This window comes from Colobus angolensis, unplaced genomic scaffold (genome assembly GCF_000951035.1).
Source record: "Colobus angolensis palliatus isolate OR3802 unplaced genomic scaffold, Cang.pa_1.0 Scaffold208, whole genome shotgun sequence".
NCBI lineage: Eukaryota > Metazoa > Chordata > Mammalia > Primates > Cercopithecidae > Colobus > Colobus angolensis.
Window position 1 is genome coordinate 1947107 of NW_012115244.1, and position 26653 is coordinate 1973759.

The following is a 26653-nucleotide window of genomic DNA, read 5'->3' on the forward strand; positions in this document are numbered from 1 at the left end:
GAACGCCTGACGTTGTGATTCACCTGCCTCGGCCTCCCAAAGTGCTGGGATTATATGCACGAGCCATGGCGCTCAGCCCAGAAGTCCTATTTTCTTTGCTTCTACCTGGCTAGGTGCTATGGTCAGCTGAGATGACTATGAAAAGCATCTTTTTTTCACCCACAGAGTCAAAGCACCTCGGTTTTCATATACTCAGTTTCCAGGCCTGCTGGGTCTCTTCTGGCCTCTCTGTTTAGGGCAGTTCCATCCATTCCTCTGCAATTGTTTTGATTACAACAGCTGGAATTTCTCTAAGGCAAGATCCATCTCAATTTTCTTTTTCATAGATTTCTCGATTACTTTAGACATGTATTTTGTTACATGAATTTAAGATAATTTTAGCTAAATCAAACACACATACATGCACAGACGTTGGAATTCCATTTGGAATTACTTCCGAGTTTGCTGTTAATTTGTGGAGAGCTGATATGTTTTCATAGGATAGTGCAAAAGTAAATTGCAGTTTTGCCGTTACTTTTATTATATCTTTCCATCCAAGATCCAAGTATTCCTTTGCAAACATTCAGATCTTGATTTCCACCCTCCAGCATTTCAAAACTCTTCAATGGATTCTTTGCAGGCTCCGTCCCCAGGCCCCTGGCCTCCAGCTCCCAGACCCTCTTCTCTTCAGTGAGGGCTCATTCCTGTGCCATGTTTACAGGGCAAGGCAGGTGCCTCGGTGCCCCTTGGCCTGGCATCTGTCTTGGCACAGGTCAGCCTTTCCCTCGGGGAGACCCTTATTCCTGGCAGAGTCTGCCCATGGGAGACTTGGGTCCTTTGCCCAAGCAGCCGTCACCCATCTCTTTTGAGCATCCGAGGAGCCGTGAGGCTGGGCTGGGCCTGTGTCCAGCGCTGAGGACACAGAGCGGGCAGACAGGTCCTTTCCTTCAAATAGTTGAACATTCAGGCGGGGACAAAGATGAAGAAATGGATGCTTCCACTGCATTTAATGCACATTTATGAAGTGACTTCTACAGGTCGGGCCTCGGTGGGGCACTGGGGACAGAAGCGGGTGAGAGAGACGTTGCTCTAATGAGCACAGGGAGCTGTGTGTGGACACAGCCATGCTGTCAGTGATCTCAGCCTGGAGGCAAAGAGAAGGAAGCAGACCAGGAGGGCTGTGAGTCGGAGGCAGCTACAGGTGGTCCTAACAGCAGGGAGAGCAGGGTCCCAGAAGCCTCCCTGTGAGAACATCGGGGGAAGAGGGTTTGGAAGGGTTAATCAGGTGGGGATACGGCTCCTACAGGGTACAGCCTGGTGTAGCCACCTCTGGGGGCATTTGCATCCCCACGGGGAAAGAAGAAACCAGCCTCAGAAGACGTCTGGAAGAGGATTTAGACCACCAGCTTGACCCCAGATCATACCTGAGGACAGAGTTCTGCAATCTCAACTCAGGGGTCCTCTCTGCCAGAGTTAATCCACCAGCTGACCTGCGGGCTTTTCCTGTGAAGGGAAATCGGACACCCGCTGAGAGTGAGCAGGTGCACGTGGACCTGGGACCTCATCCCTCCCTCTCCGTGGAGGCCTCGACAGACCTCAGCACCGGGGCGAGGGAAGGGAGGCCCAACTGGGAGACAGCACATCCGCCTTCAGGCAGCACATGCCATTCAGAGGGGCGGAGGAAAATGAGACGCAGAGAGCTCGGTCCACGTCCCCCACTGCCCTGTGCACAGACGGAGAGGCTGTCAGCCCGGATTGATAATTAAGCCGTGCATCTGCCTCCTGAAAGATAAATTCCAGCATCACCGGGCTTTTCTATTTCACTTAACTAAAGCTGAGAACGAAGAAGGAACAATTAAATGCAACCCGAGGCAACCCAAAATATTATCCATCAAATGCATCACGTCCAATCCTCTCAGCACATTCATCAAATTGTCAGTTATCCCAAATACGGTTTCATCTTATTAATGCTAATTTCTTTCATGGAAAGACTGGCGATTTTACCTTTCAGTGGTTATCAGGGAGCTGGGAGAAATGCTTTGCATTTTAATTCAGCAGGTTGCCTTGTTTATCACCAGCTTATTTACAGCCAGCTGCTGATTTCCTAAATTCTCGACTGTGGGATCCCTTACCTGAGGCTAGGCCAGGATGACAAGCCATGAAGTGGCAGTCAGGGACAGTCAGCTCAAGATTGTTCTGCCCTCTCCTTCCCTGCCTTAGTGCAGAAACCTCGGGAACGGTTTTTTTTTTTTTTTTTTTTTTTTTCCTATAGCACTCACGGCCCCAGGGAGGCGCCTCCACTCCTGCAAAGGGTACCAGGTACGTGGGGCGATGGGGCAGAGTTGGGGTCAGAGTGCACGTAACTTGGCCAGCCAGCCTCCCAGATGGCAGGGGTGGGAGTCAGGACCAGTCAGGGCCACTCCCACACCCTCCCTCTGCCTGAAATAAACTCCTCCTTGCAGACGCTCAGGCTTCAGGCAGTTGGTTTTCGGTAACACATTTGGAAATGATTTGAAGAGTCAGAAATCAAGAGCCTCTTTGGCAGAAATGCATAACGAACGGCCACTCAGCAGATCTGGAGGAAATATGGTCGATAAAGAGACAAATAAAGGACGAACAGCGAGAGATGACATAGATGCGGGTACCAGGAGGTAGGGCAGGACGAGGAGCGGAGGCGTGTTTATGTTTTCGTGCCACTAAATAGTTTCCAAATGACCATCGCATCAAAACGTTAACACATTCAACATGGGTTGTCTCTTCCTCACTTAACAAGCTCCGTGGAGACACACTCCTTACTCTCCCGTGATTTATGCTACAGCCGTGTCATACTCTCTCCAGCTGAGACATGTGCTCTAGCGTGAGCCTCAGGTCTTAACCAGGCTTGATGAGGACCCGCTCCATGATTGGCCTGGGTTGGGCTGCTGTGGGAAGGACAAACAATGCTTGTGACCAGAGATGATGGCAGTTTAAAGGGCAAGGGTGTCAGGTCCCAGGTGCTCAGGTGGACGCCTGGCAGCAGGTACGTAAAAGCTAGTCCTGCTGTTTAACGGTTAGTAGGCGCCCAGCAGGCACAGCTGCAAAGAGCCAGTGAGGCCTGTGTCCAGAGGTCCATGGACAACCTGAGATTGAAGGCTGTATTGTCCGATGATCAGGACAGGAGAAAGTCACTTTCCATTGCGAAAAGCCCAAGAAAAGGGTCGTAAGAAACCAGGAGAAAGAGGGAAAGACACATTTGGCTGAGAACGAAGCTAAACACATTGTTCAATACATTGCAGAGCTGGGAGGATTTCCATTTTTTTAAAAAAAGAACAGTTTTGGTTTTTTTCCAGGGAGAGTGAATTTTAACATTTAGTTGCTATTTGCTATTGTTAAAAATTAATGGATCATTGCATATCATTAATAAAATCAACATATATGCATTTTCTATTTCATTGTTTCTGGTGAACTGTTTCAAACATAAAAAATAGAGAACAGTGTACACTCTTCACTTACTATTTTTTAATAAATTTCAATACTGTCCATATTTGTTTCAGATTTGTTTTTAAAAATAAACTTATATACAAGTGAAAACCCTCCCACCCCTCCAGCATTCCAGATGCTCCCCTCCCCACAGGTAACCGTGGGGCAGGGCCTGGCTTCTGCCCAACCCATTACCTCTTCCTCTTCATCAGCAAAACCTGGAGTTTACTCTGAGCAGAAGCACAGTCCATGCCACTCACAGAGCATTGGCCAGAAAACCCTTGCAGCCAGGTTTGGCTTTGAGAGATGGAGATGTAAGCCTCCCTGTGGGGAGTTTGGGGAATGCTCCTCAAAGGGAAAGCAGCATCCTTTCATCCTCTTCCACTTCCTGCAGCTATTGGCCTGGAATAGAGATGAGATTGCAGGAACACCAGCAGCCACTCTGGAACAGGAGGTAACCTTGAGAAAAGCAGCTGTTCAGAAAGGATGGGGCATGGGAAAGCGGCAGAGAGTGGGGAAGCCCACAGTTCTCACATCTCCACAGAGCCACACACCAGCCCAGGGTTTTTGGTGTTTAGATCTCATTTTTTTTTTTTTTGAGACTGAGTTTTACTCTTGTTGTCCATGCTGGAGTGCAGCAATCTCGGCTCACTGCAACCTTCACCTCCTGGGTTCAAGCAATTCTCCACGCTGCAGCCTCCCGAGTAGCTGGGATTACTCAACTCATACTGATGAACATTTAGGCCATGTTCTATGTCATTAAAAGCATGCTCATTTGACATTCTTTCCGGCTTTTTCTGTCTGTGCCTGCCCAAAACCTTCCCTAGGTTTAAGACTAGGAGAAAGATTCCTGGGTTACAGGATACGTGCTTTATTTGCAGGAGCTCTTGTGAATGGGACTTCCTGGTCCCTGTCCCCCAGCAGTGATCCCCGTGGTGACCCCCTGTGTCCCCACGGTGTCCATCCTCACCAGCCCTGCTGTGGTCAGCTGTTTAAGATTTTGATAACTGGATGCATGTGATTGTGTATGATACTGCCTGAATGTTTATTTTTCCTGATTACCATTATGTTCAGAATTGTTTACCTGCCATTGGTCATGACTTTTGTCCCTTTCTGTGAAATGTTTGCTCATATCCTTTGTGCAGAGTTTTGTTAAGTTTCTTGTCTTTATTATACTTCCTTGTAAGGGTTTTAAAGTATATCCTGAATATCACAGCATTATCCATCCACGCATTGCAAGATTCTCTGCAGGTCTTCAGCTCATCTTTTCAGCTTTTATGATGGTTTTTATTTCACAGAAATTTAAAATTTAATGTGGCTGAATTAATCAATCATTTCCTTCATAACGTGAGTTTTTGAGTCTTATTTAACACATCTTTTCTAACTCAAGGTCATAAAGACATAATCCCATATTTTCTTCTAAGTGTCTTAAAATTTTAGTTTTAAAAAACTAGTCTTCAGCTCACTTGGGATTTACTTTCCTATTTGATGTAAGCTAGAGATCAACTTGACTTCTTTTCTATTTGAAAACCAATGGTCCCAGCACCATTTAGTACAGCCCGGCCCGTTCTGTCCCTGGGCTCTGGGATGTGCCCCTCTCCTGCTCGATTTTTTTATGTGCCATGGCTCCACTTTCATGCTTTCTGTCCTTAAGGCTTCTCATCATCCTTCAGTGGTGGTTTGTACTTTCTTTTTCCCAAAAAGGATGTCACGCATCTTCTCTCATATCCTGCATGGGAGCTAACAGATCCTTGCCATGGTACACGGGGTTTCTCTGCTGCATTTTCCCACTGGGCATCATGGGTGTCGAGAGCGATTAAAGTGGATTAAAACAGGGACCAGGCCTGAAGAACCCTGAGTGGACAAAACCAGGCAGACCTCATGAGTGACCTCAGCCTTGCTTGATTTGCAAACGTAAGTGAAACTTCACTAAGCTCTTTCTTGTAAATGCCTGCATTAAAGAAAAGCAGGAGGGAACAGACGCTGGCATCCATGGTGGAAGGGCAGGGGCTGCCTCTCACCTCCCTGCCTCCCCCTTTCTCTGAGTCCTGGGTCTGTGTCCCATGTTGGACCCGAGGTCTCTGCAGCACTAGAACGCATTCTCACCGCACCCACCTCCAGTGCTGAAACAGAGACTTGGACAGGTGGCTGTGACCTGCGCCCACCTCCACGGGTCCCTGGCGGCTGCCCGGTGCTCCAGCAGGCTCCACGGTGTCCCACTCGTAGATGGGATTTGGCAGAGGATGAACATTTCTGCACCAAGAGAGGATGGCCTGTGGCTGGAGAGGAATACTCCAGCACCACACAGGGGAGGCAGCTCTGGAGCATGTGGGAGGCTCCCGGGCTGCCACCGTGTCAAGACTCCCTGCTGGAGGGAACAGGGCACACAGATCATGGAGCAGAGAAAGGCACCTGATCTGCCACGTGAAAGAGGCCTTGTCACAGGCTGGAGTGCCAGCTTCTTCCCTGCCCTGGGTGTATGTGCTTGAACAAAGCCACTCAGCCCCCAGGCCAGAGTTTCAGCATCTGCAGGACAGTGTGACACCTGCCCCTGGCAGGAGGTGAAACGAAGGGGCCAGATGAGGCCACCCACCAGAAGGGCTGGCCCCGTCAAGCACTATCAGAGCCACCTGACACTCAGGACCCCCAGCGAGACCTCCAACGTCCCCCAGACTCCGGGGTCCCACTTTATTGCCTTGGAGTTTCCCTTCGGCTCAGCCTCCGCCAGATCTCCCTCAGCCATCTTCCCAGGGACCCCCCTGACCCAGCGGACGCAGGAGAGGACCTCATTGCCACTCGGATTCTCACTTCCAGAGCCTCGTCCCAGGCACCTGTGCTGGATCTCCCAGCTAAACTCCTGTCACCTGCTCTGGTTTGGTGTTCTCTGGAGAAGCCTGATGTGGGTTGAGGAGGGAAACAGGGACTCCTCCCCCCGCCTCTCCCAGAGGTGCCCCTCTCCCCGGGAACACGCTGCTGGAACCCCAACGTATACGGTCTCCCTGCGGCAGCTTCTAACTCATCATGTTGTGTACTCTTTTTTCCAAATTGTCCTAATTATTTTCCTAATTATAAAAACCAGCCATTGGGAGGCTTCCAAGAGGGTTTTGCTAGTGTGCCTGGTTTTCCTGGGTTGAGGCACGCGGAGGCCCTTAGCTCTGGAGGTTGCAGCCTGAATGTTAATTCTCAAAGGGGTTAAGAATGAGATTGCAGTCTTGCCAAAATGGCAGAAACTCCTGTCTTTTCCTGTTTCTCTTTCTTCTTCTTCTTCTTCTTTTAATGTTTAGGGAGGGAAAATATCCATGTGCTTTTGAGCAAATGTTCTTTCTACTGTCCCCACGGAAGGGCAGGGAAAAGGATTTAAAATAATTGTCCTCACTCTTTTCTAATCGTGGGAAATTGACCTACTGGGGAAAATGAAATTTGAATTTCCTGAAGATGAAGAAGCATCTCAAATGTTGACAATCTGCCAATTCTGTGAGCGTCAGGACCTCCGGGGATGAAAGGAAGGTTTGACAGAGCCCCTCAGTGCTGCGTCTTCATACAAGGGTCTGACTTGTTCTAATTGGTTAGCTCAATAAAATAAGCAATTTTATGCTTTCTCTCAAAATGCATTTCAGACATTTAGTCCGAACGCTAAGATGTAATAGGCATGGCTATCAATGTGTACATATTGGCTCTTGTAAAGACAATAATGAGATTTAGCTTGTAGGCTATTAGGGGTAAATTACGTGCCATCAAGTTCACTGCGCAGCTTGGGAGGAACAGCTGTCACAACCCAGGTCCGGAAGCCTTAGACGCCCTTCACCTGGGGGCTCATCTCAGGGAGCCAGGGTTGAGGGGGCGCACCTTGCTGGAGGTGGAGGGAACGTTCAGATGCGGAGTCCGGGCCTGGGTCCTGGGCTGGGGGCACAGACACGCACAGCCTCTGTGTTGATCCAGAGCAGGCTCTGACGTTGCCCAGAGAAAGAGACTGATGGTCTGAGTGGGGCAGAGGAAGAAGTGTCTCACTTTCAGATGAGAAGGAGGAAGTGAGTGCTGCCGGCTGCCTGCAGGGCCTGGGGTGCATTCCAGGAGGGACAGTGTTGCCTTGGCAATAAGGCTATCCCTGCGTGCACTGCTTGGGCGAGCTGGACCGAGGAGCTGACCTTGGTACAGACATGGAGCCTCGAAGGTAGGGGAACATGTGGCGAGGGGGTGGGACCCAGATCACGGAGGCTGCCTGACATTGGCTCTCACAGGCTTCCACCTGGGGGGCTCCACCCGGAGGGCTCCTCAGACCATAGGTCTGCAGAGGGTGACCAGTCTCTGCACCAGCGACAGAGCAAGGGGGTTTCCAGCAGCTTCTGCATAGCCCCTGGCTGGACCAAGGTACCAGGACCTCTCTTGGTAGGCCCCTCATGGGCTGCAGGTGACCTGGGACATTTTGTTTCTGATGGGGTGTGAAAGGCCCTGAACGCTTATCTTTTTTTTTTTCTGTCTTTTTTTTTTTAAATTATACTTTAAGTTCTAGGGTACATGTGCACAATGTGCAGGTTTGTTACATAAGTATACATGTGCCATGTTGGTGTGCTGCACCCATTAACTCGTCATTTACATTAGGTATATTTCCTAATGCTATCCCTCCCCCCTCCTCCCTCCCCCCCACAGGCTCCGGTGTGCGATGTTCCCCTTCCTGTGTCCAAGTGATCTCATTGTTCAATTCCCACCTATGAGTGAGAACATGTGGTGTTTGGTTTTCTGTCCTTGCGATAGTTTGCTGAGAATGATGGTTTCCAGCTGCATCCATGTCCCTACAAAGGACACGAACTCATCCTTTTTTATGGCTGCATAGTATTCCATGGTGTATATGTGCCACATTTTCTTAATCCAGTCTGTCACTGATGGACATTTGGGTTGGTTCCAAGCCTTCACTATTGTGAATAGTGCCGCAATGAACATACGTGTGCACGTGTCTTTATAGCATACCACTGGCCACGTATTCAGGATGCTACCTTCGTGGTGACAAAATCACACACCCGAGAGAGATGGCACACATTTGTCAACAACAGAGGGGTGTCTTGTCCACTAGTGCTTTAAGTTTGCCACTATGGGAGGTGCTCAGACCCATCCACTTTGAACAAGAGAAGGGGGCCGACATGGCAGTGGAGCCATTTACTAAGCCAACCACTATATATGAGGGAACCCTGCTGATACTGCTTGGACCTTACACTCGTGGGTCTAGCAAAGGCACCCAACCCTAATACTCAGTGATTGCGGTGCAACTAGACACCAACACCATACGGAGAGGATGGGGATCAGGACAGTGCAGTCCACGGCTGAGCTACAGGCAGTTTGGATGTGTGCCGCCCACGAGCCCTGGCCACCAGCCTCTTCTACAGGTAGCTGAGCCTTTTCCATATGGATCAATCAAGGGACCGTAAACAGTGGGCACGTTTGGAGCAGGCCCCTTTGGGAATGTCCAGGTGGCAGAAGTCCACATCAGGTTACAAGAGAAGGATGCCTGCCTTCCAGGGCACCTCTCAGGTGCACACAGCTCCAAGTTGCCTCTGGGAAGTCAGGACGCAGATGACTTTAGTCAGGTTCCAGCAGTTTACCCGCACCCCTTGGAGGAGGCTGTCATATGGGTACCTCCTAAGAGTGGCCACTGGGAGCCAGTCGCGAGGTGAGCCATCGCCAAGGTATGGGCGTCCCTATCTCTGTGCAGATGTTCTGGCAGCGTTCAGAGCTGAGACCTGTCCATGGCTGCAATCTAGAAAGGTTCCCTCCACACCAGGTCACATACAAACTATGCAGGACTGGCAAGTCGATTATATGGAACCCCTGTCCCAGAGTGCAGGGAAAAGGCCTGCCTCAAACTATTGGCACACAATTTCTTTTTTATTGCTGAGTGGTTTTTCACGATATGGATGCACTGCAGTTGGTTTAATCATTACCCCCACTGAAGGGCACCTGGGTTGTGCCCACGTTTGGGTGTTATAAACAAAGCGGCTGTGCCTATTGAGTGTACATTTCTACATGCCACAAGCTTTCAGGTCTAATTGCTGGGGTGTTTGGTCATTGCATATTTAGTGTTTAAGAAAACACCACACCAGCCATGCATGAGCGATCACCCGCCTGTGGGATCAGGACTTTGTTAATTGAGCCATTCTGGTAGGCGTCAAGTGATAGCTCACTGTGGTTGTAATTTGCATTTCCTTCACGGCTAATGATATTGAACATCTTTTCATCAATGCTTATTTACCATCTGCAAGTGCTTTTCAGTGCAACTTTTGTTCATGTCTTGTGCCCATTTTCTAATGGAATCATCTGTTGCTTATGTTTGATTTTGAGAGTTCCTTATATATTCTAGATACTAGGTTTTTGTCACATAGGTGGTTTGCAAATGTTTTCTCCATGTAGCTTGTAGTTTGTAGCTCATTTTTTCATCTTCCTCACATAGATTCTCACAGAGAAAAAACTTTAATTCTCATGAGGTCCAATTTGCCAATTGTTTCCTTTTGGATTGTGCTTTTAATGTCAAGTCCAAGAACATTGCCTAGATATAGATTCTGAAGATTTTCTACCTTTTTTTTTTTCAGATTTTCTAGGAGAGTTATACTTTGACCACTTACACTTAAACCTCTAATCCATTTTGAGTTAATTTTGGAAGGTTTGAGTTTCAATTGGAGATTTGTTATTTTTGCTTAAGATGTGCATTTGCTCAAGAACCATTGGTGGAAAGACGATCCTTCCTCAGCTGAATTTCTCTTGTACGTTGGTCAAAAATCATCCCAGCATACTCGTATAGGTCTCTTTCTTTGTTTCTTTTTTTATTCTGTTGATCTGTATGTTGCTAATATCATATAGTTTTATTTACTGAAGCTATACAGTAAGCTATAATATTGCTTCTGTTAGTCTTTGTCAATATTGTCTTAGCTATTCTAGGGCCTGAGCTTATCCATATAAATTTAAGAATAACTGTCTATGTACAAAAGGCACTTCACTGGAATTTTGATAGGAATTGAATTAAACCTAAAGATCAACTTAGGGCTCATGGGAATTAACATATTTACTATAGGAAGTATTCCAATTCATGCGTGTAGTATATCTCTTCATTTATTTAGGCTTTCTTTGAATACTTTCATCAGCACTTTATTGAATTTTCAGCATATACATCCTATTTGGTGTGTACCAAAATGCAATATTTCATTTTCTTTTGACTGACTATAAATGGCACTGTGGTTTGTAGACCTCCGTTTGCTCATGCTCTTTGTTGGTATACAAACGTGCAAACACTTTTTGTGTTGGTCTTGTATCCTACCACCTTGGCACACTCATTAGCTCTAGGAATTTATGTGAGAATTTCTTGGGATTTAATGTTTAGAGACAATCATATCATTTGTAAGTAGATACACTTTTATTTCTTTCTTTCTAATCTGTATTTGTTTTCTTTCTTTTTCTTGCCTTATTTCAGTGCTTAGAACTTTCAATACTATGTTGAATAGAAGTGGTGAGAGGGCCAGATGCTTGGGAGGCTGTGGCAGGAGAGTCACTTGAACCTGGGAGGTAGAGGTTGCAGTGAGCCAAGGTTGGGCCACTGCACTCCAGCTTGGGCAATGGAGCAACAGTCCACCTCAAAAAAAAAAATAAAAGGTAGTGAGAGTGGGCATCTTTGCTTTGTTCTCCATCTTAGGGAAAACACATTCCATCTTTCACCGTTGAATACGACACTAGCTATCAGCTTTTTGTACATGCTCTTTATCAAGAAGTAATCTCTCTCACTATTCCTAACTTGCTGAGAGTTTTTCTTACAGATGGGTATTGTATTTTGTCAAATGCCTTTTCTGCATCAATTTATTTAATCACATGGTCTTTTTCAACAGCTTTTTAATATGTTGGATTATATAGATTGATTTTCAGATGTCTCATACCTGGAATAAATTCTACTTGGTCGTAATGTATAATTTTAAATTCAAGTTGCTGTTTTGAGTATTTTACATCTATGTTTATAAGAGATATTGCCCAGTGGTTTTCTTTTTCTTTCTTTTTTTCTTTTTTGGAGGGGGAAGGTAAGAAGGTAATTCTGACCTCATGTTGTTTTGGGAAGTATACCCTCCTTGTCTATTTTCTGGAAGATATTGTGTAAAGTTAGTATTAATTTTTCAAGTCCTTGGTAAAATTCTTCTGTGAAACTGTTTAAGCCTGGATAGTTTGTTTTTGAAGATTTCCTGTTACAAATTTATTTAAATTTATTTAAATAAACAATTTATTTAATGATTATAGGACTAGTTTGACTATCTATTTCATCTGATTGAGTTTTGGTAGTTTAAAGTTTTTAAAACTTAGCCTTCTACATTGTCCATTATATGAGAATAAAGTTGTTTGTAGTATTTCTGTATTGCATTTTTAAAAGCTACAGAATCTGTGGTGATATGCTCATTGCACTTACATTAGTAATATTTTCTTCACTCTTTTTTCTTCAGTTTGATAGAACATTATCAATTAATTGACTTTTTTAAAGAAACAGTTTTTTGTTTCATAGATTTTGTCTGATGTTTTTCCGTTTTCAATGTCACTGATTTTTGCTCTTTACTTTATTCTTTCTTTCCTTCTGCTTGTTTTGGGTTTATTTTGCTCTTTTTTATTTTCCCTAAGCCCTTGAGGTGGAAATTTAGATTACAGACTTGAGAGCTTTTATCATTTCTTATGTAAGCATTTAGTATTATAAATATCATTATCAGCACTAATTCAATAGCATCCCACAAATTTTGATATTGTATTTTGTTTTGAAATGAAACAAAACTATATATATATATTTATATATACATGTATATAAAACATTTGAGACTTCCTCTTTAAACTATGAATTATTTAGAAATGTGTTGTTTAATTTCCGTGTGTTTATAGTATTTTTGTTATTTCTAGTTTGACTCCTTCATCGTCAGAGAACACAGTGTGTATGATATTAATACTTTCAAATTTTTTGAGGTTTATGACCCAAGATATGCCCTATCTTGGTGCATATTCCTTGAGCACTTGAAAAATAATGCATATTCTGTAGTATTGTGTAGTGTTCTATGTATGTCAATTAGATCCTGCATTTTGATTATATATTTCAGCTCTTCTGTAACCTTGTTGATTTTCATACAGCTCTCTCGGTTGCTGAGAGGACAATATTAAAGACCTCCATCTACATTTATGAATTTATCTTTTCCCTTTTAAGCTCCATCAGTTTTTGTTTTATATGTTTTGAGACTTTCTTGTTTGGTTGTGCACACATTTAGGATTACCATGTCTTATAAGAGATTGATCCTTTATCATTGTGTAAGATCTCTCACTGTCTCTAGTGATTATCTTAGCATTGAGTATATTTTATCAGATATTAATAGAGCCATTACTTTTTAATTTTGTATTAATGTCTGTATAGTGTGAGTCATATCCTTTTCTATCCTTTTACTTTCAGTTGATTTATACAACTGATTATAAAATGAGTTTCTTATAAGCAGCATATGGTTGGAGTGTGTGTGTGTGTGTGTGTATCCACATCCACTCCGCAAATCTCTGCATGTTTGCTTGTTGGGTTTATGTATTTAAACCATCTACATTTCAGATGATTATTGATAGGTTGGTACTTGCCTTCCATTTTGTTATTTTTCTATTTGTTTCTTTTTGTCAGATTTTTATTTCCCTTTTCTTGCATTCCTCTGAGTTACTTTATCATATTTTAGGATTTTTTCTTGACTTATATATAGTGTTTTTAGTATATCTTTTGGTATTGTTTTTGCAGTAGTTGCTCTGGGTATTTTAATATGTATCTGTGACTATTAACAGTCCTCTGGTTTCAGCATTTTACCATGTCAAGTAAAGTATGAAAACCTTACTTCTATTTAGTTCCTTTTGTCTTTCTCATTTTAAAATATCTTTATCTTGGGTAGTAGAGGGTATTATTGTTGTTTTAATTGGCAAATGTAATTTGTGAAATTAATCAGGAAAATGAAAGTCTATTGCCTCTACCCATATTTTTGCTCTTTCCCTTGTTCCTTAGTCCTTCCTGGTGCCTAAGTTTCCTTTATTTATCAGTTCCTTTCTGTCTGAAGTACTTACTTGGCCAAGCTTTAAGGGTAGATCTAGTTAGTGACAGATTCTCTTAGCTTTTCTTCATTTGATAACATTTCCATTTGTACTTCATTCCTGAAGGATAGTTTTGCCAGATACAGAATTCACAGTTTAACAATTATTTCAGCAATTGAAAAATGTTGTGCCATTTTCTTCTGGTCTCCATGGTGACAGATGAGTAAATTGTCATTCAAACTGGTGTTCTCCTATGGGTGAGGTGTCACTTCTCTCTGGCTGATTTAAATTTTTTTCTTTAGTTTTCAGAATTTTACTTATGATGTCTCTTGGTATGAATTTCTTTTGGTTTAGTTTGTTTCTGCTTTGACTCACATTCTTGGATCTACATGTTTATATCTTTTGCCAGATTTTGGAAGCTTTCAACCACTATTTCTTCAAATGCTCTTTTAGCCCCACTCTCTTTCTCCTTTTCTCTGGGATTGTGATGATATCCATCTGGCTCTGTTGCTACTTTCCCACAGATCACAGAGGCTGTGTCCACTTCTGTTTACAGTCTATTTTCTCCCTTGTTCAGATTAGGGGAATTCTATTGTTATGTCCTCAGCATCATTGCTTTTGTTCTCTGTTATCTCTACTCTGTTACTCTATTACTAAGTCCATCCGGCATGTATTTCTGTTTGTTTTCTACATTTTCAGTTTAATTTCTTCTTTGGTTCTTTTTTATAACTTCTATTTCTTTGCTGATATTTTTCCTTTCTTTATTTCTTTCAACAGAATTTGTGATAGAATGTTGAAGCATTTTTTTTATGCCTGCTTTAAAATCCTTGTCAGACAACTCCAACATCTGATTCATCTTGGAATTGCTGTCTTTTCTCATTCAAATTGAGATTGTCTTGGTTATTAGTAGGATGGGTGATTTTCCGCTGTATTCCTGACATTTTGTCTGTACTGAGAGGAGACTCTGGGTTCCACTTAAATCTTCTACATTAGCAGGCAGTCACCTGTTTATGCTTTGTATGCAGGTCCTGGCCAACTTTCTTGTGCTGTAATTCCAATCACAGTTTAATTGTCAGACTACCAGCCATGTTCTTTTGGTGTTCTTGGTTTATCTGGTTCCAGTGAGGCTCACACTGGTTCTTGCTGCTGTCACCTTAGAGGGAACAAGGAGTTTCCCTGGGCCCCGAGTGTCTACCAGTGGTAAAGTTGTGGTGAGGCACCCCCACTGGTACTGTTCTTGCCTTAGTCTCAGTGTGGGGAGGGGAGTCTTGGGCATGTGGGAAGAAAGAAGCTTCCCAGCTAGGGCCTTCCTCACAGCTGGGTCTCCTCTGCCAACTTTGCTGATTTATCTCCATCTTTCAGTGGAATACGGGATCTCAGACCCAGCAAGGAAAGGAAGTGCCTCCAGCATCCACCCTGTTGCCTGTTTCCTTCAGGGACCAAAATCAATCCCCTTACAGGTGGTGTCAGCCTTGCCTGGTGTTGTCAGAGGTACTTCTGCAGAGTCCAAAGGAGGAAAGGGCCTGGGTTGGCCACCCTGTGTTGCTAAGTGAGGGGCTAAGTGAGGGTTATGAATCTCTGGGTCTTGGTTTCCTTCTCTTGGTTAGGGGGAACATGAGAGACCCTGATGCTGTGCTGTTCCTTCAGCCTTGGAGGGCCAAACCAGCTTGCCTCTTCTTACTGTCTTCCAGGGTTGTCTTACTTGTCTCTTGTATGAGTTCTAGAATTTATAGCTATGCTTAGCAGAGAAGAAAGAGCAGGGAGAAATGGGACTATCCCATATGATCTGGAGCAGATGTCTCCACATTTGATATGGTTTGACTCTGTGACCCCACCCAAAACTCATGTTGAATTGTAATTCCCAGTGTTGGAGGAGGGGCCTGGTGGGAGGTGATTGAATCATGGGAGTGGACCTCCCCCATGCTGGTCTCCTGATAGAGATCTCATGAGATCTTGTTGTTTGAAAGCATGTAGCATTTTCCCCTTCCCTCTCTTTCTCTCTCCTGCTGGCCATGCGAATAGGTGCCTGCTTCCCCTTCACCTTCTGCCATGATTGTAAGTTTCCTGAGGCCTCCCCAGAAGCAGAAGGCTGTATGGCCCACAGATCTATGAGCCCATTAAACCTTTTTTCTTTATAAATTACCTAGTCTCAAGTATATCTTTATAGCAGTGTGAGAACAAACTAATACAACATTCTTTTACTGAAGTTGAGAGATAATGTACGTAGCATAAAATTCACCAGTTTAAAAATATACAATTCAACAATTTTTAGCATATTCACAGTATTGTGTGATGATTATCATTAATTCCAGAATATTTTTATCACTTTGAAAAAGAAATGCCTCACTTAGTAGTCACTCCCAACTCTCTGAGCTCAGCCTCTGAGCTGGGTGCTGAGGTCACAGCATAAGAACAGATACTGTGCTACCAGGAATTCACAGTTGAGTTGGTGGGTGGGAGAGAGAGATTTAACAAGTTTCCACTGAACACTGCATAATTAAATGAGATTGTAAAAGGTGAATCCTGGAAGTGTGTGAGCAGTGGCTGCCAGGATGGGAAATGAGTGCCTCCCAGCCTGGCTGATGCCAGGAAGACCGGGATTCCCTGCAATCTTGTGCCAGGGCCAGCGCTAGGGGGAGGTGAGAGAAGTGCCTGAGGGGCAGAGTGCATGCAGGTGCCCATCCTCCACGGTGTACACTGAGAGTGAGGATGCCCTTACAGCTTTGAGGATGCCCTTACCTCTATCCCCAGCACTGTCTGTGGCCCGGACAAAGGGAAACTCCCTCCTCACCCGAGGCTTTCACCTTTAAATTTCAGACATTAGTCATGGAGCGCCATGTCATCCACATTTATGGCCCAGTGACAACGACTGGGGGAAACAACAAGGACAACAATGAAAACAAAGTCTGTTCAAGGGGAGATATTACAACCACTTAAGGAAGTGGGGGCTTCAGGGTTTTTCACTTACCTCATAGCCAGGAAGATGTCATGCACATCAATCAGGTCTGCAGGGAGGGGTTTGGGGCTCCAGGACCCAGGGACAGGAGGCCTGAAAAGAGACAGGTGAGTGAGTTCAGGGGCGTGAACATACCAAGCATGGACTGTGAAAAATCCCAGGATGGAAACCCCCCACCAGCCCTCACCCTCAACCCTGTCTCCTGTGACCGGAGGAGATGGTAAGAGACAGATGCCCATGGCTGCACTCCTGGGCCTGCCTTCTGCTCTCCTGCAGGTACTTCAGGTTCCAAATAGTAAATGGGATGCAATGATTAGAAGTAAATGCTTGTGAGCAGTACAAGGAAGCCATTTATCATTTCAAACACTTCCCTTGAGGTACATACGCATTATACAGCATTTATCTTTATTCTCCTGCACTGTAGCAGCCAATCAAAGAGTCAGCTAATCTTCCTGACTACAAAACCATCTACTAAAACATTTTTATACAATGCAAATGTTCAAGATTTATCATCTCCTGTACCCATAACTTAGAATGCATTAGGTTGGTGTTATCAATTTTAATAATAGGCTTCCTAGCTAAAATTTGGATCGTCACTGGGTTTTTAAAAATTTCATTACTAGACTCACTGAAAACACAATATCCCATGAAGAAAGCGTATTTCTCTTGTCAAAACTGGGAATGGCAGTGCTGATAGCATGCTTGGTTTTTCTTTCCTGCCTCTTATAGTTGCTATATCATCTCAGCTCATTTCACCTCATTGTCCTATATTTCCTTGTGCCCATACCCGTGGGTTTCAATGGCTTTTCCAGGCTTCTATATTGTAAGTTAATCTACTAATATCTTTCATATCTTTTCCTATAATTCTCAGGAAGTCTTCATTTTCAAAGAGACTTGTAGCATCTGCCTTCACCAGAAGATATTTATGAAAACCTACCCTTCCAATTTTCTTTTAAGAGGCTTCTCCATGACCTCCTCCTGGTCAGTGTGGAGAAGTCTGCAGAAAGCCTACAGGTCGGGTTTTTACTGCAAAGACCAGAAAGCAGCTAAGAACTCGCATCTTTTCCAAATCTTCTGTGAATCAGTCTAGCTCCATCAGCCTGCCCAGTAGCCAGAGGAGGGACGCCAGTCCTGGACTCCCCTTGGCCCTGGGATTCTAACACTCAGATCACCCTGACGTGGACAATGGGACAGTGGGAGGAGCCACATTCTCTTTGGAAGGCACGTGTTGCAAATACCTTAATAGGATAGATAATGACCTTAGTTCATCTTTGTGAATGGCAGCATCAATCAATTGTGGATTATTGACGTGTGTGTGCCCAAAACTAAAACCCATGTCCCGTTGCACAAGTCCCTCTCTGTCTAACACAGACACCCGGCATGCAAACAGCATGCAGATAGCAAGGCTTCCCTGCCCAAAGGTCCCAGGTAGCACGTTCCTGCAATAGACAAAGGTTGGAAGAGATTCCTAATGAATCAGTCAATCTCTCACTTTGTAGCAAGTGTCGAAAAAGTGTTTAAAAACTGAGGTGTGGGAAGAGATCGTCGGGGGTGGTGGTGGGAGTGGAAAGGATTGGGAATGATCTCGAGTTCTGTGGGGTTCCGACAGGGAGGGTCGGGCTGTGGTCCCCTAGAAATGGCGAAAGAGCCCCTGCCTGGCCCCAGGGCCACCTGCCCCATCCCTCCCAGTGCTGAGGCCAGCCTTGGACCTGGAGGGCCAAGTTCTGGCCCTGAATGGCTTTTCTTTCTGGCAGAGGATGTAAAGCACAGGCCCCAATGCCATCTTATGTGGAGGAATGCGTGCAGGGCAGGAGCCAATTCAGAGGTGCCTCTCTAGAACTCAGCCTGGGCCAGGCCCTGTCGGGACTGGAGGCTCCCCAGTGACTTCTGCAGGGCGCTTTGAGAAGCCCGCAGTCTTTTCGGGACCCCACTGTGCACATGGGGTGAACATGGTGGCTGCAGTGCTGGGTGAGTGTCGGGGGTCATGGAGGAGAGACGGAGGCACAGTCACCGTGGTGCAAGGACAGTACGCAGCTGACTCGGGTCTGAAGGCTGCTGTGGGCCCAGGAGGGCTGGAGCACCTCGGCCAGGTCCCGGGAGTGGGAGGAGGACGGGGAGCCTCTGCCTGGAGTCGGCGGTCTCTGCCCAGGCCTGTCCCTGCGGTTCCCGTTTTCTGGATCTCATGGCACAGCTGCTTCTTGGAGACCCTGTGTGGGAACTCCTGAGGCTCAGGAGGAGGCCAGGCACCGTGGTGATGCTCCTCACACGGGGCTGGCTGGAGGTGAGCCTCGGATGCCGTCACTCAGGAGACAGGAGCGGGACTTCCACCAAGGCCTTCCGTGCCAAGGGTCCAGTGGTGGGGCAAGGCACTCCCTCCACACTGACCCTCACGGTGGCCTGGGGCCCAACACTGAAGGATGTGTGTCCTCAGATGTCCAGGCCAGTATTGGAGGTATTGGAGGCTGTGTAGACAGCAGTCAAAGGAGGGGGTGTGTTGGGGGGTGCTGTGTGTGTGTTGTGATGGCTCTGTGTGCCTGTGTGTGGTGTGTGTGGTACCTGTGTGTGAGTGTGGAGACTGTGTGTGGTGACCTATGTGCCTGAGTGTAGGTGGATGTGGTGAGTGGTGTGTGGCATGGTATGTGGTTGTGGTGTGTGTGGTGTGTGTATGCTTGTGGTGCATGTGTATGTGTGTGATGTGTGATTTATGGTGTGGTTGTAGGGTATGGGCATGTGTGTGTGGCAAGTGATGTGTGTGGGAGTGTGTGGGGGTGGGTTGTGTGGTTTTGGTTGGTGGTGTGTGTGTGTGGTGTGTGGTGCGTGGTTTGTGGTGTGTGGTTGTGAGAGGTGTGTGTGTGGTATGTGGTGTTGTGTGTGGGTGTGGTGTGTATGTGTGTGGTTGCGGTGTGGTGACTTTGTGTGTGTGTGGTATGTGTATGTGATGTGTGTGGTGGATGTGTGTCTGTGGTATGTATGGTTGTGTGTTGTGTGTATGTGTGTGTGTATGATTATGGTGTGGGATGTGTGTTGTGTGTGTTGTGTGTGTGTGTGTGTGTGATCGTGCCCCTGCAACATCTGGGCCTTCTGGGAGCTGGGTTAGGCTGACCCTGTCCGGGAGGAGTCTCTGGGGTGCACGCCTGGCTCCCAGGATCACAGGTGGTGCACAGCCGCCCGTCTGTCCCCTTCTCGTTCTCATCGGGGCCTGGGGCTGGGCTGTGTCCGCAGGTGTGGAGCTGCATGCAGGCGAAGGCGAGCTGCGGGGTCGGCTGTACTGGAGTTAGGAAGGCCTTGAGGCGTCATCATAGGAATGGAAGCAGGAGCTTGCCCCCGCGAACCTCAGCTCGGCCTCTGCGGGCAGGTGGGCAGTGAGGGCATCTCACGGGAAGGCAACCGGGACGCTCCCAGGGATCTCGGCAGGTGACCCGGAGCCTCACCTGTGGGTTTCCTTCTGCCTGTCCCTGGGCAGCGCTGACTCTGCTGTGTCACCAAGGTGAGAAGTACCAAGTCACCAGGGATATGAACGTAGGCCTGCTGGCCTTGGCCTGCACACTCCTGGCACTAAAGGCCTCAGGCTTCCCACTGAGAGGTGCTGTTGTGGGGCACAGAGGGGCAGATGGTCACACAGTCCTGCCTCCTTGTCCATGAGCAGCCGCTGCTCAGCTCCAGCCGGGGCAGGTGTCCCAGCCCCCAGCCTGAGACATCGGCAGATACTCACACACACACGGCCCACACACACTTCTAATGCTGCTTCCCTGCATGAGGATGGAGGAGAAGCCTGTGTTTTCATAGATCTTAATGTCGTGTACTGTGTTCAAAACCTAAAGCGACAGAGCGAAAGAAACTCCTGGGAGGGCTTGGCACCGTGGCGGCCTCCGTGAGTGTGTGAAAGAATGAGCATGGCTGTTTTTACGAAGCCAGGTCATTTCCTGAGCCCCGGTGGCCATGTGTCTTGATGAGTAACTGTTTCTGGGGCTCTTCTCTCAGCACTGTGCTCATACATAAGCGTTTTAAATGGTTCCAGGAGACCCACCTGCAGCCTGGAGCCCTCCCGATGCTGCGAGATTAAATTGGAACATCATTCACTTTCATTTCGAAGATGTGTGGTGGTCAGAACCCTTAGCTCAAGAAAATAACAAGACAAGAATTAGGCTGTGGTGACAGTGGGGAAACCCTGAATTTCACGGCTTGTGACAAGGATCACCACACCCCACGGGGCCGGCTTAAAAGTCAGCCGAGAGGAGCCGAACAGGGAAAATCCTACTCAGGTTTGTCCACACGTGGGTTTGGCCAGTCTCCAGGTCTCTGAGATTGTTAAGGAAACAGGGAGCCCTGGCCCCCCGGAGGCCACCATGCTGTTCTCACAGGTCCTTTATTTTCCCATTTTGCCAAGCAGCAAAGAACAGACCTTGTGAATCAAAATTCCATCCTCCTCAGGCTGCTCTGGCCAGGGGCCAGCTTGGGGGATGAGGACAGGAGGCCCAGGGGCAGGGTGACCTGATGGGCCCAGCATGGTGGGAGGGAAGCAGAGGGCTGTGAGGAGTTAGGGGAAGCCTCAGCTTCCAGGGCTGGCTGCCTGTCTGGACAGCGGCCCCTCTGAGCCACGTGCACACAAGGAGAAAGATATGCCAATGTAGCCCAAAGAGGGCTAAAGGTGCCACATTCCCTCAGCATCTTCATGGAAGGATGAGAAAGTACCTCATACTCTGGAAGCCGCAGCATTACAGAAGTTCCTTAGGGAACGCGGAGGCAGAGAAAGCCTTGGAGCTATCGTTTCTTAAAACACAGCTAGTAAACTTTCCACGACAGCAGCCTTCGTCTTCTTTTTTTCTTTTAATTGATTGGAAAGATGAAGCTGATCCTCTCTGGAAATGCTCTGGGCATTGGAGGGTCCATCTGTTTATCTAATCACTTAGAAGCAAAAATAGAGTAAAGCAACCCAAACAGGATTCTGAGAAGCTCTGCTGGGAAACGTGCCCGCTTGCGCGCCGGGACCTTGCTAGCGGTGACGCGCCCGGTTGACCGGGACCTGCTCCGCTCGGCACCTCCAGGGGAAACCTGGTTTCTTCCTATGTGAACGACAGGTGACCCAGAGCCCTTCTGTCTTCAGATGACGTTTCTTATTTGCAGAGGTTCAGACCCAAAAGCAAAATGTCTAATTCCATTTGTGGCTTGCGGATCTGAGGCAGTCACTTTTTATCCAAAATGATTTCTTATCATAGACAACCAAATGGTCTTCTCAGGGGCATCGTACTGCTTAGAAAATCTCATCTATTCACTGTGAAGTTTTGAACATAATAGAAGGAAAGCATGTTGTGCCCAGTGACAAGGATGTCGGCTCCCTTCCCGTGTGGGGCTGCTGCCCGTGGAGGGGTCACAGATTTACCATGGAGGGGTCACAGATTTACCATGGAGGAGTCACAGATTTTGGCTTGGGAATGCCACTGTCCCATCTTATAGGAGTTGCTTAAAATCTCTAGGCCTCAGTTTCCCCCTCTGTAACGTGGGAAATGCTAGCACTGTTCTAGGATTCTTGTGTTGATTATAAGAGGCTGTGAGGACAAACTACTGAAGCCTGGGTGTAACACTGCTGGTGAGCTCACCCTGAGCTGCTGCTGGGATGTTCTCACGGACATGTAGACCTCACTATATTATTATGGGGTGGACATACTCCTCTGTGACACAGGCTTGGCTAAGAAAGGGAGGAGGAAGGAACTCTGACCATCATCTGTCCCCAAACTGAGAGTTTACAAAGTTCCCCTTTTGTCTTTTGACGGAGGGTGGAGTGGGTGCTGCTGTTATTTATCACGCCCATTTCACAGATGAGATCAATGAACAAGCCGTCCAAGTTTATTTACAGATGGCAGAGCCTGGAGCGCAACACCTGACCTTTGGGGCCCAGGCCTGAGTGCTCTGCCTCACAGGAGCAGAACCCTCCTCCCCACATTAAACAGTGCAGCCACGCGGCTTCACAGCCACCGCTCTAAATGACCCCGGAGGCTCCTTGAGAGGTTGGGGGCAATGCCTGAGCAGAAGGGGAGGAGAAGAAGCCCCGGCTCCCCAGCACGACCTTTCTGTCCTTGAGACTTGATCTCTAGCAGCCTCAGGAGCTGCTGTGGGTCAGGGCAGCCACGTGTCCAGTGCAAGGGGTCCAGGGCTGGGGCAGCCTTGGCCCTGGAAGGCCCCTCTGTTAGCTACAGCCAGTGGGCCTTGCTATTCTGAGCCCGGTTGTGGGGTCTGACATGGTGCTTGCTTCTGTGTGCGTTGGCTGGTGTTTCACTGGGTTTTTGCTTGAAGCTCCGCTCTGCACCTCATATTCCATCTGTATCGCGAGAAGTGCTTCTGATCTGCCTTCCGTGAGATGTGATTCCTGGTGGGAGGGGAGGGTGACACTCTCCATGGGCTCCTCTGCAGAAGAGGAAACCTGGCTTGGAGTGACGCACTTACCCCTGGCATGAGTACAGGCTGGCCTCTGGGTATTTGAACCTTGGCTTCCGAGACCCCTTCCAAGCCAGGTGCCTGGGTCATGACGCCTCCATCTCCCCATGCCTCCTATCCTGCAGGCCATTGGGAGCAGCTGGCAGGTGCTCTTCTGCCTGCTTTCCGGGTGGGGGCTGGGCCAGGTGCCCTCTCATCTCATCCTGTGCACCATTTGGCCAGTGTGGCCTCATCCTGGGCTGTACCAGACCATGCCATGGGGCTCAGCTTTGTCTTCAAGATGAAATGAAGCTGGAGCTAGCACTGGGCTGTCCTCCTAGGCCCTTGCAGCTCCCTGAGGTCCAGTATGAAGTGTATCCCATGCACTGGGCAGGCAGCAGAAGGCTGGGCTCCACATAGCTGCTGCCCATGGCCCAGAAGTCAAGAGATGCCCTGAGGGGCAGCCCACCCCACCCCAGGACCCATGACAGGCCTCTCCCTGCCCTGTTCCACATGACCTCTCTGCATCCCATAAGGTCGGTTCCATATAGCTCCTCAAAGCCTCAGCCCCAAGAGGAGCCCCATACAGCTCATGTGCAGACTCAGCCTGCAGATAGACAAGGGGCCCCCAAAATGCAGAAACAAGCCAGCTCGGGGGGGCCATGCCCCTGCCACCAAGGCAGAGCCCAGTGCCCAGCAGGAGCCTTCAGTTGCTGCTGGACAGCTGATCTTTTTGCAGGTCCTCCTTTGCAGGCCTTGCAGAGAACGCCTCACTGCACGAGCCACCTGTCAGCCCACTGGAGCAGCCCTCCTACAATGTCTCTAAGGGAGGATCCTTCCTGCCTCTCCCAGCTTCGGGTGACGCCCAATGTTGGTTGGCTTGTGGCCACATCCCTCCAACTCCAGTCTCTGCCTTCGTCTTGCCATGACCTTTTCTGTGTCTCTCTTTTTCTTCTTTCTTTCTTCCTTTTATTTTCTTCCCACAAGGTCTTACCCTGTTGCTGAGGCTAAGTGCAGTGGTACAATCATGGCTCACTAAATCCTCAACCTTTTGGGTCCAAGTGGTTGAACCGCCCACCTCCCGAGTAGCTGGGAACAGAGGCATGCGTCGCAATGCCTGGCTATATTTGTTTTCTGTATTTTTTTTTTTTTGTAGAGACAGGGTCTCCCTATGTTGCCCAGGCTGGTCTTGAACCCCTGGGTTCAAGTGATCCTCCAGCCTCAGCCTCCCAAAGTGCTAGGATGACAGGCATGAGCCACTGTACCTCACCTTCTTCTGTCTCAGAAGGACCCCTGTCACTGGATTTAGGGCCTATCCTAAGTCCAGAACAATATCTAGGTCCTTCAGTGACATCAGCAAAGACAGTATTTCCAACTAGGGTCCCATTCACAGGTTCCAGGTGTGCGTGCATCTTGTGGGGGACATTATTCCACCCACTACAATGCAGAATTCCATTTTCCAGCAAATTTCCAGGCAACAGTCACGGGCGTAGGCAGCCGGTACAGAGCAATGGCCCCAACGTTAGCACTGTCACCCTGAGAACCTGCTCTTGACGCTCCCTGGGAGGACTGATTACAGGATGTTCCTGTGAAATGCATTTCAAGGAAAGGTCAGACTTTACACATGAATACCCTGAATTTGTGTTTCAAATTCATGTGCTGTGTTCCCTGCAGTAAAACTTTCAGCTGAGCAGAAAATATTTTTCCAATGAACCATTTCCTAAAACAAGCCCGTAAGTGTAGTCTAATGCCTCCGCAACGGCCACTGTGGCAATCGGCGGTGATTTAACTCTCGCATGGGAGATGGTCAGTGATGGCCACACTGACAAATGGCCAGAAAGGCACCCGCAGGGGAGGGCCAGACTCTCTGCAGATGGTTGCAGAGGAGCCAGCACAGGTCGCAGAGGCCGCAGACGATGCCCGTCCCAGAGGCAGCTCATTGACACCCGTGCCCGTCACATCTGCTCCTCACGGGCATCACCCCTACTCGGGGCTCAGGGGAGAGGCTTAAGCTGGCAATTGCCCACTCCTCTGCAAAGCTTGTGAGTATCAGAATTCCTGGGGTCCTGGTTGAGACTTCTTTACAGAGGACACTTCACCCCACAGTCTCTGCTCTTGCATCATTGGCCTGACAGTGTCTCCCAGAGACACGCCAAGATTCCCAGTAGGGCATCTGCCTGGAGAGGCCCCTCCCAGGGACCTGTAGTGTGGACCCAGGCAGAGCCGTGACGTCGGGACCCACAGACAGAGGTCAGCACAGACTCAGGAGGCAAGGCTTTGACCACAGTGCTGCATCGCTGCACACCCCATCTTCTGAGTCTCAAGGGAGCCATGGTCAGCTGAGCTCAGTGCCCAGAACTGCATGAGGACTTGGGGGACCTATTTCAGCCCCAAGCCAGGGGATAGAAATCATGACTCAGCCCTCCACTGTCCTGTGTGCCCCCAGCAGGCGCCTCCGCTCCCACCCCCAACCCCAGAGTTTACTAATTAGTCGAAGCAGGAATGGGGTCCTCCACCATCACTTTTGTGCCATGTGGGCGTCTGCATTTTTGAGGTCTGTTGCATCTACAATCTGTAAATGCTGGGTGTCGGGAACCAAACCTATGATTCCCTCGAAGTGGTGAGCCTGGTGCCAACACATAGAGGAATGCAATCTGGAAGCGTCTTTCCAGCGCTGGGGATGGCTTTCGTGACCAAGATGCCAAAAAACCTCAAGAGGAAGAGGCCCCTGGGGAAGGCCCCACTGAGAAAACCTCCCGTGTTGTGGTTTTCATTGTGTCTCCCCAAAGATGCTAAAGGCAGAACCCCAGGACCTGTGAGTGTGACCTCATTTGGGAGGAGCATCTTTGCAGGTGATCAGGTTTGGATGAGGTCAGCAGGTGGGTCCTAAGCCAGTTTGACTGTTATCCTCATTAAAACTGGTAGACGTGCATGGAGGGACAGTGATGAGAAGAGACACAGGGAGAAGACAGCCATCTACAAGCCAAGGAGACCTGAGGCCACCAGAGGCTGAAAAGGTGCAAAGAACAGATTGTCACTCACAGCCTATAAGGAAGCAGCCTGGCCCATGCAGTGATCTCGGATTTCCAGCCTCCAGAACCAAGATAAAAAATTTCTGCTGCTTAAGCTGCCTGAATGGTGTGGTTTTGATATGGCAGCCCCAGGTCACTCATGCCCATGTCTCCCTCTCAATAGCCTGGAGGTTGGAAAAGAGGTGAGGCTGGATGAGGGGGTGAGGCTAGAGGAGGGGCAAGGGTACAGGAGGGGTGAGACTGGAGGAGGAATGAGGCTGGAGGAGGAGTGAGGTTGGAGGAGGGGTAAGGCTGGAGGAGGGAGTGAGGTTGGAGGAGGGATGGGGCTGGAGCAGGGGTGAGACTGGAGGAGGGGTGAGGCTGGAGGAAGGAGTGAGGCAAGAGGAGGAGATGAGGTTAGGTAGGGGTGAGGCAGGAGGAGGGGGTGAGGCTGGAGGAGGGAGTGAAGCTGGAGGAGGGAGTGAAGCTGGAGGAGGGAGTGAGGCTGGTAGAGAAGGTGAGGCTGGAGGAAGGGGTGAGGCTAGAGGAGGGAGTGAGGCTGGAGTGGGGATGAGGCTGGAGAGGGAGGTGAGGCTGGAGAGGGGGTGAGGCTGGAGGAGGGGCAGAGGCTGGAGTGGGGTTGAGGCTGGAGTGGGGGTGAGGCTGGAGGAGGGAGTGAGGCTGGAGGAGGGACTGAGGCTGGAGGAGGGTGTGAGACTGGAGAAGGGAGTGAGGCTGCAGTGGGGGTGAGGCTGGAGGAGGGGGTGAGGCTGGAGGAGAGAGTGAG

The 26653-nt window shown here is 48.1% G+C and overlaps 1 protein-coding gene across 1 annotated transcript in view; it reads right to left on the bottom strand.

Annotated features, from left to right (window-relative positions):
* Positions 1-26653, bottom strand: part of LOC105512021 — a 98075-nt gene that overhangs the window by 70094 nt on the left and 1328 nt on the right. The window contains 3 exon segments of the mRNA XM_011942273.1: positions 5604-5691; positions 16457-16537; positions 19607-19712. Coding sequence (XP_011797663.1) covers positions 5604-5691; positions 16457-16537; positions 19607-19712 — 275 coding nt within the window.